This window comes from Pongo abelii, chromosome 3 (assembly GCF_028885655.2).
Source record: "Pongo abelii isolate AG06213 chromosome 3, NHGRI_mPonAbe1-v2.0_pri, whole genome shotgun sequence".
Classification (NCBI taxonomy): Eukaryota; Metazoa; Chordata; class Mammalia; order Primates; family Hominidae; genus Pongo; species Pongo abelii.
The window spans coordinates 37,225,435-37,248,193 of record NC_071988.2 but is presented as its reverse complement, the minus strand read 5'-3'; the positions used below and the strand labels follow the sequence as shown (position 1 = coordinate 37,248,193).

Below are 22,759 nucleotides of genomic sequence, written 5' to 3'. Positions count from 1 at the left end.
GACACAGGAGCCAAATGAGGCTAAAAAGAGGTGACTATGCCGGGTGCATTGGCTCATGCCTGTAATCCCAGCACTTTCGGAGGCCTAGGTGAGTGGATCAACTGATGTCAGGAATTCAAGACCAGCCTGGCCAACATGGTGAAACCCCATCTCTACTAAAAATACAAAAATTAGCTGGGTGTAGTGGTGCACACCTGTAGTCCCAGTTACTCGGGAGGCTGAGGCAGGAGAATCACTTGAACCTGGGGGGCAGAGGTTGTAGTGAGCTGAGATGGTGCCACTGCACTCCAGCCTGGGTGACAGAGTGATACTCTGTCTCAAAAAAAAAAAAAAAAAGAAAAAGGGGGGGGTGGGGGTGCAGGAGGAGAATAATAGTTAAGGCTTTTGTGGTTACAACTGCCACTCACCTCAATGGGATTAAACATACATGGGGACTTCATTGGCTTGTGCATTTGAAAAGTGCAGGGAGAGTTCCAGCTCCAATAAGTTGGATCCCAGCATGCAGAGGATATTAAAGAACCTTGCTTGACCCAGCAATCCCATTACTGGGTATATATCCAAAGGATTATAAATCATTCTACTATAAAGACACATGCACACGTATGTTTATTGCAGCACTATTCACAATAGCAAAGACTTGGAACCAACCCAAATGCCCACCAATAATAGAGTGGATAAAGAAAATGTGGCACATATACACCATGGAGTACTATGCAGCCATAAAAAAGGATGAGTTCATGTCCTTTGCAGGGACATGGATGAAGCTGGAAACCATCATGCTCAGCGAACTAACACAGGAACAGAAAACGAACACTGCATGTTCTCACTCATAAGTGGGAGCTGAACAGTGAGAACACAGGGACACAGGGAGGGGAACATCACACACCAGGGCCTGTCGAGGGGTAGGGGGCTAGGGGAGGGATAGCATTAGGAGAAATACCTAATGTAGATGATGGGTTGATGGGTGCAGCAAACCACCATAGTACGTGTATACTTATGTAACAAACCTGCATGTTCTGCACATGTATCCAAGAACTTAAAGTATAATTTAAAAAAAAAGAGAACTTTGCTACCCCATCCATTAGCTGTGGCACCTCCTTATTGTCTTCGTTCACACAGGCAGCAGCCATAGGGTTCCCTATGAGAGATTCTTTTTCCAGGATTGACTCTGATTTGCCTAGTTTGGATCACAAAACCACCCCCAAACCAATCATTGAGGCCAGGGCAGCAGAATAGGCTAATTAGCCATGGGCCATCTCCAGTGGACTATATAGAGGTGCTGTTGATAGATTCAGTAGAATGGATGCCGATTGGAGAAAAAAGGAGGAATGTTCTGTAGCAGGAGACAAAATTCAAAGTGTAGGAAGCTAGATAGAAACAGAAAAAGAACTGAGAATAAGCAGAGGTCATGAGTGGGAACAAAGCGAGGGAGTCTCAGAAAAGTACAGATGAGGGTGGAGGGTCTGTGGTCTGGCTTACTGCCTACCAGTAACTAGCACATGAGTCAGGACGGCTTAAAGGCACAGGCTCTTGGTTGCCTATGGGCCAGAGTTCCTCTGTACTGAGTTCTAACAGGGTTGCCTGAGCCTCCCCAATGTCTCCACCTTGTAATTAGAGTTACACAATGAAAATCAGGAGGTTAGCTTCTAAAGCCAGAACCCCTCTAAACAGTGATGAAATAGGACATAAGCCTGAGCCTCAGTTTCCTCAATAGTACGGGTTGAATTACAAGGCACATAGGAATCTGTATGTCTGGGCCTCCATGCTAAACAACTGTAAATTAGTTATGATACCAAAACAAAAGATGGGTGAGCATATTAAATAAAGTGATATGTGAAAGTATTTTATAAATTACAAAGAACCATGCAAATTAGTTGTGGTTATTATTTTTAATGTCAGCAGGCAGGCGAGGTAAAAAGGAGGAAAAAAAAGTGGAAGGGTATCCTATTTAAGAGTAGAGATAAAAACAGGAAAAGAGGCTGGGTGTGGTGGCTCACACCTGTAATCCCAGCACTTAAAGAGGAAAAGGTGGGAGGATAGCTTGAGGCCAGGAGTTCATATGCAGCCTAGGCAACATAGCGAGAAGCTGTCTCTACAATTTTTTTTTTAAATTAGCTGGGTGTGGTGTGCACACCTGTAGTCTTAACTACTTGGGAGGCTGAGGCGAGAAGATTGCCTGAGCCTGGAAAATCACCTGAGCCTGGAAGTTCGAGGCTGTAGTGAGCTATGATTGTGCCACTTATAATTCATGGCTCTGTAGTCCCCAAAAAACAGGACAGGTGAAATAAAAATTATATATATGGGCTGGATGCAGTGGCTCACGCCTGTAATCTCAGCACCTTGGGAGGCTGAGGCAGGCGGATCATGAGGTCAAGAGATCGAGACCATTCTGGTCAACATGGTGAAACCCCATCTCAACTAAAAAAAAAAATACAAAAATCAACTGGGCATGGTGGCGTGTGTCTGCAATCCCAGCTACTCAGGAGGCTGAGGTAGGAGAATTGCTTGAACCTGGGAGGCAGAGGTTGCAGTGAGCCGAGATCACGCCACTGCACTCCAGCTTGGCCACAGAGGGAGACCCCATCTCAAAAAAAAAAAAAAAAAAATTATATATATGTACTTTGCATATATATGTATTATGTGTATAATACACATATAAAACATATATGTTTATGTTTTATTTTTTTTTTTTCCTGGGTTGGGTTGGAAGTCACAGACGGCCTCTCCATGTCCTTGACACCATCCACTCCTCTCTGCAATCTGGCGTCTATGCCCTATTACTCCACTGCCAAAGGTCATCAGTGACCACCCACACTGCCAGATCTGTGGGATGTTCATCAGCCATTACCTTTACAAAGTTCATTACTGCTCTTGACACTGTTGTCGTTTGTCTCCGTTCTTTTTTTTTTTTTTGAGACGGAGTCTCGCTCTGTCGCCCTGGCTGGAGTGCAGTGGCGAGATCTCGGCTCACTATGACCTTCGCTTCCCGGGTTCACGCCATTCTCCCGCCTCAGCCTCCTGAGTAGCTGGGACTACAGGCACCCGCCACCACGCCCGGCTAATTTTTTTGTATTTTTAGTAGAGACGGGGTTTCACCGTGTTAGCCAGGATGGTCTCAATCTCCTGGCCTCGTGATCGGCCCGCCTCGGCCTCCCAAAGTGCTGGGATTACAGGCGTGAGCCACCGCGCCCGGCCCCTTTGTCTCCATTCTTAAAACTCCCTACTGTTTTGGGACAATGCAGTCCCATAGGTCTCCTCCTACCTTCATGTTCCTTTGTGGACTCCCTTCCCTTACCCACTTCTTAAAACACTCACATTCCCCAGTGTTCCTTGCTCCGGGGATATTAACCCCTCTCATCGTTTTGACTCCCATGTGTATGTTCCACCTGCGTGGCTCCAGCCCTGCCCACTCCGCTGAACTTCAGCCCATTGAACATCCCTCAAACGGCTCCAATACCCCAGAAATCTGCAGTGGAAGTCATCGGCCCCTTGCCTCCAAGTCCTTTTACTTCCTATTTCCTATCTCAGGCAGTCGCAAAGGACAGATGCCTACTCATTCATTCTCCCTCCTCTTTTCTGCACTCCCCAGCTCACACTGGCTCTCTGTTTTGTCTCTTTACCCGGTTCTTATTCCTCCTTAAAGATTTGGCTCCAAGGTGGTTTTGCAGAACCCCAGGTGGAAGAGAGCTCACCTAGTGGCCTGCACAGAACTCTACCTTATTACCTCTTACGAGATTACATTGAAGCACTTGTCTATGACTGTCCTTCAAACTACACCCCCCAACCCCATGGCCCACCGGACTCTAAGTGCTTCAAGGACACGGGCTTTTTGTTGGGTTTTTGTACCCACTAAGCCTAGCACACTGCCTAGCACACAGATAGTTAATGTTTGTTGTTGTTGTTGTTGTTGTTGTTTTGAGACGGAGTCTCACTCTTTGGCACAGGCGGGAGTGCAGTGGCGCTATCTCGGCTCACTGCAAGCTCCACCTCTCCGGTTCACGCCATTCTCCTGCCTCACTCAGCCTCCCAAGTAGCTGGGACTACAGGCGCCCGCCACCATGCCCAGCTAATTTTTTGTATTTTTAGTAGAGACGGAGTTTCACCGTGTTAGCCAGGATGGTCTTGATCTCCTGACCTCATGATCCGTCCCCCTCGGCCTCCCAAAGTGCTGGGATTACGGGCGTGAGCCACCGCGCCCGGCCACAGACAGTTAATGTTTACTGAACTAAACCAATTCTCGCCAGCTGTGGAGAAGCTAAATAAGAATATTCTGCCTGTGATGAAAATAATTTTACTTTTAACTATCAGCACAGATTATTTAATGTGATCACTTAGCACTGGTAGTGTCAAAAGAGGAGGAAGCTCATATATCTAAACTATGAAACAGATGATACAGCAGATTCTGCATTTACATTACTTATTTTGAGAAATATGTATTTCTCTTTTTTTAACCAGTGATCATATATGAGTCTTAAATAGGAGTAGTTGTATTTTCCCAGTAGTTAACTGCATAGAAACTGTCTGATCAAATTAAAATATATAACCTTAGCCAGGCGCAGTGGCTTATGTCTGTAATCCCAGCACTTTGGGAGGCCCAGGCAGGCAGATCACTTGAGGTCAGGAGTTTAAGAACAGCCTACCCAACACAGTGAAACCCTCGTCTATATTAAAAATACCAAAAAAAAAAAAAAGAAAAGAAAATCAGCTAGGCATGGTGGCACATGCCTTTTCAGGTACTCGGGAGGCTGAGGCAGAGGAATCACTTGAACCCAGGAAGTTGAGGTTGCAGTGAGCCAAGATCGCACCACTGCACTTCAGCCTGGGGGACACAGTGAGACTTCATCCCAAAATAAAATAAAATCTATAACTTTAAAATTCTTTGGGTTATTTCTTCTCCTGAACCTTTCATTTTCAAACTGTACATTTCCAGTTTTTTTTTTTTTTTAAAGATGGGGGCGTAAGTCTTCAAGCCTCCAGATAAGAATCATTTTCTTGCACTTTTCTCCGTGTTGTTGGTATTATATTATAAGGAGTAGAACATCATCTAAAACCTTAGAAGGAAATTTATTCAACAGTCCTCAGCAATTATGTTGAATTATGCTAATTAACATTTTCATAATGTTATACATACTAGAAATGTAGTAGGAAATTAAAATTAGTATGTGTTGTACAGAATACACATAATACATCATTTATAGTTGACAGGAGAACTGTACACTTGTACATCTGGTTTTAGAGACTGATTAAAAATTGTATGGCTAGGCTTACAAGGGAAATGCCAGGCCAGGCACGGTGGCTCATGCCTGTAATCCCAGCACTTTGGGAAGCCAAGGCAGGTGGGCCTCCTGAGGTCAGGAGTTTGAGACCAGCCTGGCAAACATGGTGAAACCCCGTCTCTACTAAAAATAGAAAAATTAGCCAGGCGTGGTGGTGCACATCTGTAATCCCAGCTACTCAGGAGGCTGAGACAGGAGAATCGCTTGAACCTGGGAGGCAGAGGTCGCAGTGAGCTGAGATTGTGCCACAGCACCCCAGCCTGGGAGACAGAGCAAGACTCCATCTCAAAACAAAAAAAAAAAAAAAGGAAAATGCCAAAACACACCGTGATCACATTTGTTTGTTCACTGTTTAAAACATACATAAAGGCCAAAAAAGAAAAATCTAAAATCGTATTTAGCATAACTTTATTTTCTTCATGAAGCACAAAGGCTATGTACAACTTTCTGATATGAAACAGGCTTTTTTTTTTCTTTTTGTCATTGTAAAAGTCAGTGGTAGTCACTTCATTTATCATGAGCAGTCTGAGATAACTCATAATATGGCGGAAAGAAAAAAGCAAGAACAGATTTTAGGAATCCAAGTGTTAGAAATCAAGCTTTGAGAATGGAAATCACATGGATAAGACATTTATTCACCTGCATGTACAATTGGCCTCCAGTTGTTTTTTTAAGCTGTGAATCCCTCTAGAGCATGCTATTATAATTGAAATGTAATCTCTGCTTTGAAATTCAACATCATGGAAGTAGCACAGGGCAACTATGGGCTCTAAGTCATGCCGGCTCCTCAGGGGATCATCTTCAAAATAGCTTTGTCTATTTTTTTTGAGGTGGCGAGCACTGTATCTATTAGTGTGTATAAACTGACTATATCTGTTTGGAAGCAGATGCAATACTTTTATTGCTGAGAAAAGTATAATAAGGGGGGAAATTGGGAAAATCTAAATGATCATGAACAGGAACTAGCTAAATTATGGTACAAAAGTATATAGTCCAGATAGCAGCAAGGGTTATTCTGTCATTGGGAAGATTTTAAATATTGGATCAAAATCCCTTCTCATGGGGAAAGAGAAGCCCGGCATCCATCCCAAACTCTCTAGGGGTTCTTGGGAGTCCACAGTTCGTCCAGTTCCCTGCCCCAGTGAATCCTGGCTCTCTGCCCTGTGCGGCCTCCCATGGCTCCTCCTTCCCCATCTACTGTGGACAGACACACCGCATAGAGCCTTTCTTTGTTGTTCACAAATAGTGCTTACACAACTTCTTTTATTTGTTTATTTATTTTGAGATGGAGTCTAGCTCTGTCGCCTAGGCTGGAGTGCAATGATGCAGTCTTGGCTCACTGCAACCTCTACTTCCCGGGTTCAAGCAATTCTTGTGCCTCAGCCTCCCGAGTAGCTGGGATTACAGGCGCCTGCCACCACGCCCAGCTAATTTTTGTATTTTTTAGTAGAGACGGGGTTTCACCATGTTGGCCAGGCTGGTCTTGAACTCCCGACCTTATGTGATCCGCCTGCCTTGGCCTCCCAAAGTGCTGGGATTAGAGGCTTGAGCCACCATGCCTGGCCCACACAACTTCTTCTATGTGGTAAACTGTAATAGGTATTTGGGGAAATGAGCAAAGGGAGGCCACAGAGGACGGAGTGAGATACTCAGACACTCTGCGGCAACATACAAAACATAGCAGCAGGCCAGGCGTGGTGCCTCACGCCTGTAATCCCAGCACTTTGGGAGGCTGAGGCAGGCGAATCACTTGAGTTCAGAAGTTCAAGACCAGCCTGGCCAACATGGTGAAATCCCATGTCTACCAAAAATACAAAAATTAGCTGGGTGTGGTAGCATGTGCCTCTCTCTAATCCCAGCTACTCAAGAGGCTGAGGCTGGAGAATCTCTTGACCCTGGGAAGTGGGGGTTGCAGTGTGCAGAGATCACGCCACTGCACTCCAGCCTGGGCAACAGAGTGAGACTGTCTCAAGAAAACTAAACAAAACAAAACAGTAGCAGCTAACTAAAACCTAAACATCAGCCCTCCCGTTGTTAAAAGACTAGTCATTCCCCCTGCTCACCATCAAAAATAGGAATTTCACTTTGGCTCCTGATTTGCATACTCTTGAGTCCTGAGTTTCTCCAGAATCTTGTTGGTTTCTTATGCTAAGCAGATTAGACATCCCCGAGTCACTTTCAGCCCATCCTGGCTGTGCTGTCTTTTCACAACCAAGATGGTTTATCAAAGCTAAATAAAGATGATGTTCTTGCCCAAACAGCAGCTCTGCTTCAGTCATGAAACTAGCCCTTCCTTTCCCCCTGCTTCATACAGGGGCCAACTATGAAATTGCTAAAAACAATGCACCTCTATCACCATAAAAAGATGTTTAAAGTATATGTATATATATATGTATATATACATATATATACACACACACACATATACAGAGAGAGAGAACAAGAGTGCTGAGTTATAAAAGAAATGGTAGAAAAGGATCTAAAAAATGATTTCATACAGAAACATTTGTTTCTATAAATAAGACAGTAAAATGTATAAAGATATACACCAGTCTCTTAATGTTGGTTTCCCTCTAGGAGATGGGAGTCAGGGGAAACTTTTACCTCTAATTCTTTTGTATGAATGTATTTCTTACATTTAACATAAACCCTTGTATAATCAGAAAAAGCATTTCAGAATAAAAAGATGGACGCAAAGAAAGTGGGCTCCAGTTGCATCTAAAAGGACTTAATCTACACACCAGGGCTTTCTCAACAGTAAAGGCTGCTCAGCCTTCATGACATCTCTTCCACAACTGTCACCAATAAATGCCAAGAAAATTTTGCATTGATAAAAACCAAAGAAGAGAATGGTGCAGATTTCAAAGAGCTGAGAGATGATGACCATTACCCCATGAACAAAACTCTAAGGGAAAGAAGCTCAGGAGGGATGGGGAGAGAGGGGTGGCTTCTAAGAACAAAATCCTGGCTGAACAACAGGAGTCTGTCCTGATGAAGGAGGAAAGGAAAAATGAGGAAATAAATTAATATGGGTGCACAGGGGACATGATGATGCTTAATTTTATGTGTCAACTTGACTAAGCCATGGGATGTCCAGATATCTGGTTAAACATTATTTCTGGGGTGTGTCTGTGAAGGTGTTTCCAGAAGAGATTAGCATTGGCAGGCTGAGTAAAGCAATAGCCCTCCCCAGTGTTAATGTGTATACTTCAATACCTTGGGGTCTAGAATAGAAGAAAAAGACAGAGCAAGGTTAAATTTGCTCTCTACCTGACTGCTTGAGCTGGGACACTGATCTTCCCCTTCCCTTGGTTCTCCCAGCTCTCAGGCATTCAGACTGAACTGGAATCTATGCCTTCAGCTCTCCAGCTCTCAGGCCTTTGAACTATACCACTGGCTTACCTGGTCTCCAGCTTGCAAATGGCAGATCATAATATTTCTCAGCCTCCATAATCATGTGAGCCAGTACTTTGTGATGTGTATTCTACTGGTTCTGTCTCCCTGGAGAATGCCGACTAATACAGGAGCTTCTAGATGATATCGGGTTAAAAAAAATAGGAAGGAAGAGTACATCCTCAAGAATTAATACAAAAAGGTAACATTCATTCACTCATTCATTCATTCATTCATGAAGTATCTACTATGTGCCAGGCACTGTTCCAGGTGCCAGGGACTAGCAGTGAAAAAGACAGTCAAGAGCTTTGCTCTCTTAGAGCGTAGGCAGGTAAGTAGGTGGTTAACATGGAAGCATATGATTCTGAACAAGATAATTTGGATAATGATAATATCTGAGCAAGATAATTTCAGATAATGATGAGTAATATGAAGGCATTCAAACTGGATGAAGTGATATTGCTTATTGTCGGGCTACTTTTGAGTGGGTGGCCAGAGGGCAAGGTTTGAGCTGAGTCCATAGTGACCTAAGGAAGCAGCCATGCTTCCAGGCAGAGGCAACAGCGGATGCAAAGATCCCATGTGAAGAATGAGGTTGTCATGTTTGAGCAATATAAACACCAGGGTGGCTGGAGTCCAGAGAGAAATGGGAAGGGTGTGGGAGATGAAGTCTACATGATAGCCCCAGCAAAGATACAGGACTTTAGTCTAAGTACTGGGGAAGCCACTAGAGAGGTTTTGAGCAGGGGAATGGCATGATTTGATAGGGTTTTAAAAGATGTCTTTTGATGTCTGGTGGAAAGAATAAGCAGGAACAGAAACAGAGGGAAGAGTTTGGAGGCACTGCAGTAGTCCAGATGAGATACAATGGCGCCTCGGGCTTGGGCTCAGTAATGGAGCAAACGAAGTGGTGTATTTGCAATGGGTTGAATAATTTGGATGAGGGGTAATGGAAAAAGAGAAATCGAAGACGACTCTTAGGTTTTGGCCGCAGCAACAGTCATCACCACTTAGAGCTATAGAAGACTGGGAAAGAAACAGATTGCAGGGAGTGGAATCAAGGGTTCTACTTTAGCCATGTTGAGTTTGAGATGTGTAGTTAACAGCCAACTAGAAAAGTCACAATGGCAGTTGAATAGACAAGTGTGGAGCTCTTTGAAGAGTTTGAAGTAATAGATTAACAATTGAGAGTTACCATCAATTAGGTGGTAGTTAACACTGTAAGACTGGATGAGTTCATCTGGAAGGGTGTCCAGAAGACAAATGTAGGAGACCAAGTTTTCAGGGGACATAAAAATCAGAATTGAGAAGAAGAGGTAGAAGCAAAGGAGACTGGGTAGAGACTACTAGAAAGTTGAAGGAAAAACAGGCAGGTGTGGTTCTCCAAAAGCCAAAAGAGAGTGTTTCAAGATAGAAGAAACATTCTCTTGCCAACGACAAAAGCTACTGAGAAGTTGAGTAAGAAAAGTTCAAAGAAGGGACCACTATATCTCACAAGCTCTAGGTGCCTCGTGACATTATAAGAGCAATTTTAGTGGAATGATGAGGTCAGAAGCCCAGCTGGTAAACCAAAGAAAAGGCAAGGGAGTGCAGGTGAAGGTAGCCCACTATAACTCTTGAAGGAAAAAAAAAACAACAAACAAACAAATTGGGCCAGTAACTGGAGGGAGCTGGAATGGGATGTGGGGTCATCAGAGGGTGATATGGGAGATATCTGAATATATACATATTTTTTTTTCTTTTGAGATGGAGTTTCACTCTTGTTGCCTAGGCTGGAGTGCAATGGTGTGATCTCAGCTCACTGCAACCTCTGCCTCCTGGGTTCAAGTGATTATTTTGCCTCAGCCTCCTGAGTAGCTGGGATTACAGGCATATGCCACCACACCTGCCTAATTTTTGTATTTTTAGTAGAGATGGGGTTTCTCCATGTTGGTCAGACTTGTCTTGAACTCCCGACCTCAGGTGATCCACTCACCTAAGCCTCCCGAAGTGCTGGGATTACAGGCATGAGCCACTGTGCCCAGCCCTGAATATATTTTTTCGAAGGCTGAGCAGAATCAGATTAGGAATTTCACTTCTATGTTATTTTTCATACCATTCCTTAGGAACCAAGCATATAAGCATCAATAGGACAGAGAATTAGGATCTGTCTGACTTTCTCTTCCACTGGAGACCAACAGACTATTAAAACTCTGTTGGGTATTGAGGGGAAAGTGATCAGAAGACATCAGCATGGACTCAGCAAGAACAAGCTAGTACCAAATTACGCTATGGGTAAGATGCTTCTTGAGTTTTCATATTAACTACTGTGCTAGCCTCCTAACTGGTTTCCCTCATCTGTCTCTCATCCCTCTATTCCATCCTTCACTCCAAATTCTCCAAATAAATTCAACCATTTCACTTCCCTGATCAGTGCTTTTAATAGCAACTGTCTTAGTCTGTTTGTGCTGCCATAACAAAATACCTGAGACTGGGTAATTTATAAAGCACAGAAATTTATTTCTCACAGTTCTGGAGGCTGGAAAGTCCAATATCAAGGCTCAGGTAGGATTGGTGTCTGGTAGAGTTGAGTCTCTCCTCCCAAGATGGAGCTTTGTTGCTGCATCCTCACATAGTAGAAGAAGGAAGGGGGACTTAATATGTTTCATGAAGCCTCTTTTATAGGGTCATAATAGCGTTCACGAGAGAGGAGCCCACATGACCTAATCATCTCTTAAAGACCCTACCTCTTAATACTATAACATTGGTCATTAAGTTTCAACACAGACATATTGGAGAAGACACATTCAGACCACAGCAGCAACTTTCTTTCTCAGGGGACTGTCCAACTCCTTCAGCAAGGCATACAAAGCCCTGTAAAATCTGGCCTTAGCCCTTCCTTCCTATCGCATCTGTGATCATGCAAATTGTAAAACTCTAACCCAGCAGGCCCAGCTACAGTGGGCATCTCATCATCCCCATCCTGCTATGGCATGGCACATGCTATATTTTCTACTTACAGCATACATTCAATCCTCACCCAATCCATTGGCCTGGGAAACTGCCAGTAGGCCTTTAAAACCTACTCGAATGTCCCACGGAAAATAAATTACATTTACCCTGAGTCCTTTCAGAAGATACATCAACGATGAACAGCTAGATATTACAGGGAACAACTTCCCTTCAACATGAAATGAATTTAGGAGCGACTTTAGTTGTCTGAAACAGAGAGGGGAGCATTGTCAGGTAGGATGTTCCTTAGACTGGGAAGTGTGGAAATAGAGAATGACTTGTGAAGATCCTGAGACAAGATCCATCCATGTCCACTGTTCAGTATAACCTATGTAATTATTAGATGGCTATTATACTCAGGAAGAGCCAAAAATCTCTCTACAAATTTCTACTGTTCCTAGTTCTGCCCTCTGGAGCAATTCATGGATGGTTTTGCTCTTGCTTTTTGTACATGAAGCTTTTCAAACAGCTGCAGGCATTTATTACACTAGCCCTCCTCCTATTCTCCCAAATTTTTTCTTCCTGACTTACAGATGTTTGCTAACTCCTGAAAATATGGCATTCAGAACTTATATTTGGCACATAAAACACCATTATAGTTCTTGAGGGCACAATCAAGAACTTTGTACCCCAGCACCCAGCAAGACACATGAGCAACACCTTGGTAGTATTCCAATAAATAAATGAACACCAAACCTGCAAAATTTCAAATACCTGCATTACCTGATCTTAAGAAATCACAACTTCCAATGCATGGTCAGAATGAAAGCGGCCAGGAAAGGGTCCCTGCATGATGGGCAGCCACCAAATCACTCTTCAGATGCACGTCAGCAACCACACTCAAGTCCACCTCTTTCCCTGAAATCCTACATCAGGCTCCTCCCCCAAATCTCAACCCCAATCCAGTGTCTTCTGAAGTCTTCCCAGTGCCAGCCCAGCCCTGCACTGCACCTTCTGTGGTTGTGGGTTGAAGCTGACAGACCACAATGAGCAGGGTGGATGCCTGAGCCTCTAAAGGGAGGAAAAGTATTCAAAAGAGAGAAAAGCGAGAAACAAGAGATTTAGCTATTTCAGTATATCCTAAAATGGTGGCCCACATGGCTCTGATCCACTGCAATATATTTCTAGACTTAAGTGACCTTTATGGAAGAACTCTGAGCAAAATTCTGTCATTAACAAATGAAAGGCAGCCAAAAAAAAAAAAAAAGGGAGGTGGGGGAGAACCTATGGCCACTCTGTGATGAATATTCCTATTATTTCCAGAAATACTTTTTAGGAAGCTAGTCTAGTCCATGGCTAATGGGAAGAGAGAGAATGCAAGCTACATACGTAGTTTAAAATTATCTATTAGGCACATTTTTTAAAAAAAATTATATTTAAAATATTTTTTATTTTTGCATAGTAGGTATATATATTTGTGTGGTACATGAAATATTTTGATACAGGCATACAATGTGTAACAACAACATCAGGATAAATGGGGTAGCCATCACCTCAAGCATCTATCTTTTGTGTTACAAACAATCCAATCACACTCTTTTGTTTTAAAATGTACAATTAATTATTATTGACTATAGTCACCCCATTGTATCAAATACTAAATCTTATTTATTCTTCTAACTATTTTTTTTTGTACCATTAACCATCTCCCCTCACTCCCCAGCCCTGACTACCCTTCCCAGTCTCTGGTAACCATCATTCTACTCCCTATCTCCATGAGTTCAATTGTTTTAATTTTTAGCTCCCATAAATAACTGAGAACACGCAAAGTTTATCTTTCTGTTAGTAGGCATATTTTTAAAAGGTAAAAATGAAATAAGTAAAATTAATTTTAGTCCTGTAATTTATTTAACCCAATATACCCAAAATATTATTTCAACATGTAATCATTATAAAAAACTATTGAGATTTTTACATATTTTTTCAAATGAAGTCTTTAAAATCCACTGTGTTTTTTATACTTACACCATATCTCATTTCAGATTGGTCACATTTCAAGTGCTCAGTAGTTGCAAATGACTACTGATTACTGTACAGGACAGTAAAGGTCTAAGCTATAAATAAATCTCCCTAAGATGCAAGTCAACTTTAGGTGCAAGATACTTGTAAAGTCTATTCTTAGGGATGGATTTATTTTAAAAAATAATTATCAAACTCAAAGCCTTTGGTAAAAAATGCGAAGCTATATAAAGTCATATATGTAAAACAATAAAAAGACTTTAAAAAATTAAGCATCTATCACAAGGTGGATGCTTCTGGAGCCCACAGACTCATTTTTCAAAGTCAAAAATAAATTAGGTAATCAATCCGGTGTTAAGAACCCAAACCTTCCAACAAATACTTCGGAGTTCATGCAGTCCCGGACATTCTTTTTATAGATGAAAAAGAATTCCTGCCAGCCCTTGCACCCAGCAACCAACTTCTGTCTAGTGTGACAGACGGTCAAGTGCTGATTAGCTGACATGGATACACTGCACTGAGTCATAGCTGCTGCATGGGACCCCAAATGAAACTTTACATAATAAATCAGGATGGGATTAAAGGTGCCCAGTGGAAATTTAATATAGGTAAGAAGTCCTCCAAAACATACCTAACAAGACCCCCTCAGAATCATTACCTGTGTAGCAAAAGAGACAAATGTTTGAAATTTAGAAATTATGACCAAATGTAGAAGGGGGAAGAGGTGAGAATATTTGAAAAATAATACTATGTTCTTCAGAATAATCACCCTCAGAAACAAAATGCTCTAGCTCAGTGTTGTAATCTTCGATCTTCACTGTAGCAAAGAAAGAAAGTAATGAGCCGGCAAATATAACAGCCAAGCAAGAGATGCAATTGAAGCCAGGCTCTATTGAAAATCCTGAAGTAATGGTGCATATATTAAGTGGCTAACTTAAAATTCCAAGCAGATGGTGAATTATTAAAACAAATTAGTAATGGGTAAAATACAAACTGATACAAAGCGACACTCAAAAATAAAGTTTCAAAAATTTTTTACATTTAAGTAATAAAACTCAGCCAAGGCAACAATGGCTTTTATACGGTGGATGGACTCCTGCTAATCACAAGAAAACAGCTTCAGACTGCCTTCTTGTTTAATATGCGAGGTAATATGCAGCCCAGAGAGGCTGGGTGAGGTGGCACTAAGTCCCATGCCGTTACTCAGAAAGGCGATGTGTTTACAGGGCCTCATGTGAGAATACACTGGTTCCTCACAGGAAATTTCAAAAGGAAACATTTATTGGTTTAAAATCAAATCTACAAAGAGTCAAGTAGTCTTAAAATTAGTGGTAAGGGAGCCCACACGGTTCAGTTTCAGATATGTGTCACCTTCAAGAAATGCAGCTTCATTGCCAAGAATCATAGAAAAGAAAACCCGTTTTGTCAAAGGACACTAAAAGGAATCCAAATACATCTTCTCCAGCGACGTTTAATGAAGTCGATTTCTACATGTCTGTTTCCCACGCAGCTGCTCTGTTTCACTCTCCCCCGCTCCACCCAGGCCCCATGCTCCTGTGTCGCACTGTTCCCCCTCAAACTTAGCCTCTCTCCCAGCAAGAAATAAGACTTCCCCTTTGGGAGAGGGAGGAACCAGGCTAGCAATTACCAGATTCTTTTAGCAGGGTGGAAAAGGGGAAGCTTGCGAGCATTTTCACATTAATGACATCTGTCCCGTCACAGTTGTTAAACACCCACGCCGTGTTCAGAGTGGACACCAAATCCAGAGGATCACAATCTTATTAGAGTCGGGAACAGTGCTTGAAGAGCCGTGACATATTTCGAGTGCAATAAGAAATGCCAGTTAAAAAACATTTGGCGTGGCCAGGCACAAGTGTCTCATGTCTGTAATCCCAACATTTTGGGAGGCGGAAGCGGGCGGATCACTTGAGGTCAGGAGTTCGAGACAAGCCTGGCCAACACAGTGAAACCCCATCTCCACTAAAAATACAAAAATTAGCTGGGAGTGTTGGCGGGCGCCTGTAATCCCAGCTACTCAGGAGACTGAAGCAGGAGAATCTCTTGAACCCGGTAGGCAGAGGTTGCAGTGAGCCGAGATTGTACCACTGCATTCCAGCCTGGGCGACAGAGACTCAAAAAAAAAAAAAAAAAAAGGCGCTTACACCAAAAATACTTCCATGTACACTGTCTCTGACTTACCCTGGGCCCGGCACACACTCTGCCCACTGCCCTCGACCACACACCAGCCTGCACTTCTCCAGCCATTACCATCTCAAGAACCCCCACCATTTCCCACTCAAAATCCCCTCTTTCCTTTGACCGATGTAAAACAGCACCATGTAATGTCAGAAGCCCCAGCCCAACACTTCTGCTACCTGCTCCTCAGTGCTGGAAAGTCCCTTTAAAGGAAGCAGAGCTTTTCCCTCCATGGATAAAGAAAAGAATGAAAATGCAATTACTCTTATGAATGATCTAAAGTGACAATCAGTATGAGGGGCAGATCAGATTTTCTTCTGAGTAGAGATTTTGTAGAAGAGACAAGGCTGAAGAACTGGAGAGAAGAAGAACCCCGAGATGATTTTCTTAGACTTGAGAATGTTTCTAGGTCTGAGTCTGGGCAGACTCTTGATTTCTTTGGGATGTGATGAGGTAAAGATCTAGTCAGGATCACTCATGCAACCATCAGTTTCCAGAGTGGATACGTTCATTTACTTACCATGTTTACTTACCATGGACTCAAAGGCAACACTACATTTTAACCCAGGACCTTACGCCACTGTGTTCGCACATTCTGAGGGAAGTTCATGGGTGTTAGGAGAAAATGTAACCTGTGGTCTTCATATACTCAATTAAAACGATCCATCACAACAGAATAAACAGAGTATCAGCTGTGAGAATCCAGTTATCTTCTATTAATGCAGACATTAAGGAGATTTGAAAAAAATGTAAAACGCTCATTACTAAATATGGTCTCATACATTTGGGGAAAATTAGTCTAAACAAGGTTAAACAACTTGTCTTGCTACAGGAATTTTCAGAGCTTTTAATGCACTAACGTACAACTCAAGAGGAAAATAGAAAATACAGTGTTTCCCTAGGAGAGCAGTTCTCAGAGTGTGGTATGCATAACTCAGTGAACCAAGATTTTCCAAATTGTTGATGCATGATGGTACAGAATCATAGCTGCTTAAAAGATTTATTAAAGTGCTAGACAGGCCGAGTGCAGTGGCTCATGCCTATAACCCCAGCACTTTGGGAGGCTGAGGCAGGTGGATTACCTGAGGTCAGGAGTTTGAGACCAGCCTGACCAACATGGTGAAACCCCGTGTCTACAAAAAATACAAAATTAGCTGGGATGGTGGCGCATGCCTGTAATCCCAGCTACTTGGGAGGCTGAGGCAGGAGAATCGCTTGAACCCGAGAGGCGGAGGTTACAGTGAGTCAAGATTTCACCATTGCACACCAGCCTGGGCAACAGATGAAACTCCGTCTCAAAGAAAAAAAAATTGCTAGATAGATCAATGGATTTTAATATAATAAAGTGCAAAAAACACTTTGATATAGTTTCAGATTTCATATTACAGCTAACCTTCTAAAAACTACCACTTGTCGAGTTGTAGCATTAAATAAAAAATCCACAATTTTCTAAAGAGGCTATGGATATAGTTCTCCATTTTCCTACTATGTAGCAGTGTGAGGCCAAATTTTCTTCATATACTCAATTAAACAATCCATCACAATACAATGAATAGAGAATCAGCTATGAGAATCCAGTTATCTTCTATTAATTCAGACACCAAGGAGATTTGAAAAAAATGTAAAACTCTTATTACTAAATATTTTTTGGAAGACAGTTATTCACAAAAACATGTTAACATGTAGATGTTTATTACTTTTGTTTTTTAACAAATTAATATCATTACAATATCTGAGTTTTAATTTCTAATAGAGTACATATTAGTAGGTATAACCCAAATAAACTGATGGTCTTTGGGATCCTTAACAACTTTGAAGAGTGAAAAGAAATCCTTAGAACAAAATGTTTGAGATGCTGCCTTACTGCATTTGATCATGGAACCTTTTCCATGTGGAACAGTTTAAGTATACAAGGGATCTTCAAAAAGTTCATGAAAAAATGCATATTATTTTAAAACTGTGCATGGATTTCCATTTTGTTTGGCACCAAATAAACTTGTACTGACTTGTTGTAGCATGTCTGAACAGGATCTAGGATGAGGCTCTAAGAAGGATAAGATATCAATTTGAAAAGACCCCCTATCAGAGAAACATGAATCCTGCTAAAATTGAAGCAAGAAGAAACATCAAACTTATGGTGAAGTTTGGGTGGAAGAATGGTGAAATCACTGATGCTTTACAAAAAGTTTATAGGCACAATGTCCAAAGAAATCAGCAGTTTACAAATGTATAACTCATTTTAAGAAAGGACAAGGCCAGGTGCGGTGGCTCATGTTTATAATCCCAGCATTTGGGAGGCCAAGGCAGGTGGATTACTTGAGGTCAGGAGTTCGAGACCAGCCTGGCCAACATGGTGCAACCCCGTCTCTACTAAAAATACAAAAATTAGCCAGGCATGATAATGTGTACCTGTAATCCCAGCTACTTGGTGGGCTGAGGCAGGAGAATTGCTTGAGCCCGGGAGGCAGAGGTTGCGGTGAGCCGAAATCGGGCCACTGCACTCCAGCCTGGGCAACAGAACAAGACTGCGTCTTAAGGAAAAAAAAAAAAAAAGAAGGGACGAGTCAATATTGAAGAGGAAGCCTGCAGCAGCAGACCATCCAGATAATTTTTTGAGGAAAATATTCATCTTGTTCATGCCCTCATTGAAGAGGACCAACTAGCCAATATCATAGACATCTCTGCTGGTTCAGCTTACACACTCCTGGATGAAAAATTAACACTGAGCAAACGTTTTACTAGATGGGTGCCAAAACCATTGCTCCCAGATCAGCTGCAGACAAGAGCAGAGCTTTCAATGGAAATTTTAAACAGGTGGGATCAAGATCTTGAAGCATTTCTTCAAAGAACTGTAACAGGTGATGAAACATAGTTTTACTAGCACAATCCTAAAGATCAAGCCAAATTTAAGCAATGGCTACTGAGAGCAGAAGTGGTCCAGTCAAAGCGAAAGTGGACTGGTCAAGGGCAAATGGTTGCAATAGTTTTGTGGGATGCCCAACGCATTTTGTTTGTTGACTTTCTGGAGGGCCAAAGAATGATAACATCTGTTTATCATGAGAGTGTTTTGAGAAAGTTAGCCAAAACTTTAGCAGAAAATCGCCTGGGAAAGCTTCACCAGAGTCCTTCTCCACCATGACAATGTTCCTGCTCATTCCTCTCATCAAACAGGAGCAATTTTGCAAGAGTTTCCATGGGAAATCATTAGGCATCCACCTTACAGGCCTAATTTGGCTCCTTCTGACGTCCTTTTGCTTCTCAATTTTAAAAAATCTTTAAAGAGCGCCAATTTTTCTCCAGTTAATAACATATAAAAGACTGCATAAACATGGTTAAATTCCCAGGACCCTCAGTTCTTTAGAGACTGACTCAATGGCTGTTAACATTGCTTACAAAAGTGTCTTGAACTTGATAAAGTTTATCTTGAGAAATAAAACTTATGTATATATGTGTTTTTTACTTTTTAATTCCATTTTTTCACAAAATGTTTTGAAGTTTCCTCATATTCTATGGAACATACAATAGAAAACACAATCTCATGGCATGCTTATAAAATTGTTCCTTTACATGCCTCTTCTCCCAAGACATTACTCAGTGAATTAATTAAATGCTGATCAAAGGGTTTCCTCGCAAACTGTAGTTTTGTGTTTATGATGCTGGCAGTAAATGCATATGTCTTCTCTGGCAAATGCAGTTGGTGCTGACCTCATCTGTTTAGAAGAGGCCTTAACTTGGAGAATTATTTCACCCAGCAAATGTTATAAGTAGTCAAGAGAATGCTCCTACAGCAGATAATCCTTCGCTATGAGATACAGTGACATTGGTGTCCCAAGAACAGAAAATCTATCACACTGTTAGCGTCATGGCCAGTGTGATTTACTGTTCTGTTTCCAACAACAAAATCACTGACTGAGGTATATACCTATGCTACAAATTATTCTTTTATTAAATGAGCAGAGTAATGACAATTTGTATTTGCAAAAATGGTATGCAAGCCAAAAATCACTTAAGAACTAATTCATATTTCAACCATGGCTTTTTAGAATATAGAGTAAGTCCAATTCTCTACTTGGGGAAAGACTGGAAGTCCCAATTACAGAATTTGGTTATAAATCTCTTTCTCTTGTCAGGCATCCGAATGACTGGCCAGAAGCCTGTTCTCAGATGGCCGTAAAAGATTTTGGGAAACAGTCAGATGTGTAAAATGCTGAACAACGATTCCATGCACAAACTCTCCCCAAGGAAACTCAGTCCAAATACTATATAGAGCTGGACTGAGGTACGAGCTGTTCAGTCCTCTCATTTTCATTCTGGAATTTGTCCAAATAATAGGAGCCATTAAGTTATACATGTAGTTTTTAAAATGTTCCTCAAAGATGACCAGAATCTCATCTTTGAAAGCTGAAGACACTCATCTAGGTATCATGTTTCTTTTTACCTAAGACGTGAAATGAAATTAGCATATAATCTGCCTCTAGTAAAATTTTCTTGAATGAAAATGTTTTTATGGCTATAAATGCTTACTAAGTTTCAGGTCCAGTGCTACCTCATTTAGTCTTTCCAGCAACTCTATTGGATAAATACTGTAATTATCCCCATTTAACAGATAAGCAAACAGACTCAATTGCCTGAGGCCACCCAGTTTATGGGTGCAGAAGTAGGATTAGAGTACGGGAAGTTAGTCCCTCTGAATCTCCAAGCCTGATGCTGCCGTTCCCACTTGAGATGCATGGACAATAACATGAAATGATTTATAATATGAGTTTGATTCTGTGAGTGAAATGGTGGTTTTGAGCTCCATATTAGCCTTTATTTCACAAAGCCTTCTCTATCCTTTGGGTGTGTGTTAGGCTCCCTTCTCAGTCCTTCCATTATGTCCTATACATAGATCACATGGTCCTATTCCCCACTGATGCTCCTGCCTTCCTACAAGCCTCTGCTAATATCATCTCCAACAGTACCTGCAACAGCAATTCTGAATGACTAGAAGAACCAACAAATGAACAAGCAAAAGGGCATCTACTTGGTACCAAGAACATTAATTTCTAAATAAGGTTCTTACACCCTAGAGAGTACATAAAATAACCTAATGGAGTGCAGAGAGAAAACTTTAGCATTTCTATTCAGATTTTAAACTTGAAAATATGAGAAACTTTCAAGGCTTCACTGACAGTTAACATGTGGATTGACACTCGCATCCTCGCCCTGTACATGTGGCAGACAGCTTGAGTCATACGTGACTTGGCTTGCTTGGCACCCAAAACAACGGCAAGACTCCACAGTCCATGGGGTTAGCTGTGGAGCCCTGAGCTCAACTGAGAAAGTTGCTATTTGCATTATATTTTCAATTTTATCTAAGCTAATCTTCATAAAATGGGCAAGCATCTTCAAATGCGTCCTGCCCAGAACTACAACAAATGCTAATAACAAAGCAAGCACAAATGAACAAGGAAAGAGCAGAGCTTTTACCATGTCTCATATTTTTTCAGCCACATCATGTGATAATAACAAGCTAATCAGATCTGACCTGAGGTTTGCGAAAGAAAAAAACACAAAGAACCCCTGATAGCATCAAAACTTAGATGCATATCCATCGTTCTTATCAATGACCTTTGCCTAAGTGAACATTATGCCTTGGGAAACTGGCCAGTAGCATTTTTACAGTTTGCGAATAACTATATTTTTCTTAATAGGATTACAAATGTGGAGATTTAGAACTTTGCCACTCAAAGTGCAACCTGCAAAAGGGCAGCATCAGCATCTCTTGGCAGCTTGTTACAAATGCAGTCTTGGGGTCCACCCCAGATCTACCGAATCAAGATTCACATTTTAACAAGATCCCCAGGTGACTCACAAGCACATTTCAGTTTGAGAGGCATGGCTTTAGAACATTCATCTGAAATAATGTACATCTTAACACTTCTGCTCTTAATTAGTAGTTTTAGACTGATTTATCTTGAATTTTTGAACTCAAAAACTGATAATTTCTCGTATCTGTTTTCAAATGTGCTTCAAAACTATAAACTATCACCATAAACCAAAAATTCAGCTAAGTAATCAATTTATAACCGCAGCATTAATTCCTTATTCATTTCAGTATACTTAAAATAAATTCCCTGACACCCATACAATAAAAACCAGCCAAGGACACCTTAGTCTTTTGGATTTCCATCTCACTTACTTTTGTTTGATCATCGGCTTTGAACACATAGCAGATACTCTGCTGATGGATGGCGTCTTCCTTAATCAGACAAGCAAAGTAACTGGGGTCATGACTGTTGTGAATCAGTTTGTGAACACGCTGAGGCTTGCACTCAAAGATGTTGGAATAGATCAGGGGATCCCACTGTTGACTTCTCCCTGGCTCGGGTTCACATCTGAGTCCAGAGGGTGAAACGCAAAGCCGGACTTGCTTGGTTACAGGTTCCTTTCTGGAGGACTGCCTGCTGAGCCTTCGCACCTCGGCCACAACCCAGGGCAGCATGGGCATGGTGGTCAGTGAGTGCACAGGCAGGGAGCCCACCAGCTGCAGGCCAAAGTCCACCGAGACCTCGTTAGGAAGCGGATGTTTCCTTGCTGTGAATGTTATTGGTTCCATCTTGGGAAGGGTCTGGGAACTCAGCAAAACAGTTACCACTGTTTTTCTGTTTTGGATCAAGCAATCTGTTTTACACACTTCATATGCAGAAACCTAGGGGAGAAAACCAGAGGCATTAGAATTTAATGAAGTCATAGCAATAGCTACCTTCAAAGGGCTATTATTTCAGAAGAACTCAAAAGCCTGAAACCCAAATGTAATAAGAGGTTCAAATAAGCTTCTCTGCCTAGAAAGAACTTTCTCAAAATTGTATTCCATATAAAACCTGGTTATGGCATAACTGTCACACTCATTACAGGTAACAAAGAGCCCACTGGGAAACTGCTATGAAACATAAACCTCCTAA

General features: G+C 41.7%; 1 protein-coding gene across 11 annotated transcripts in view; it reads right to left on the bottom strand.

Annotated features, from left to right (window-relative positions):
• Window positions 1-22,759, bottom strand: part of TBC1D1 (TBC1 domain family member 1) — a 255,708-nt gene that overhangs the window by 221,346 nt on the left and 11,603 nt on the right. For all 11 annotated transcript variants that reach the window (XM_024245843.3, XM_024245844.3, XM_054553822.2 and 8 more), the window contains exon 2: window positions 21,997-22,506. In XM_024245843.3, coding sequence (XP_024101611.3) covers window positions 21,997-22,413 — 417 coding nt within the window. In that variant the 5' untranslated portion in view covers window positions 22,414-22,506. The remainder of the gene's footprint in view (window positions 1-21,996; window positions 22,507-22,759) is intronic.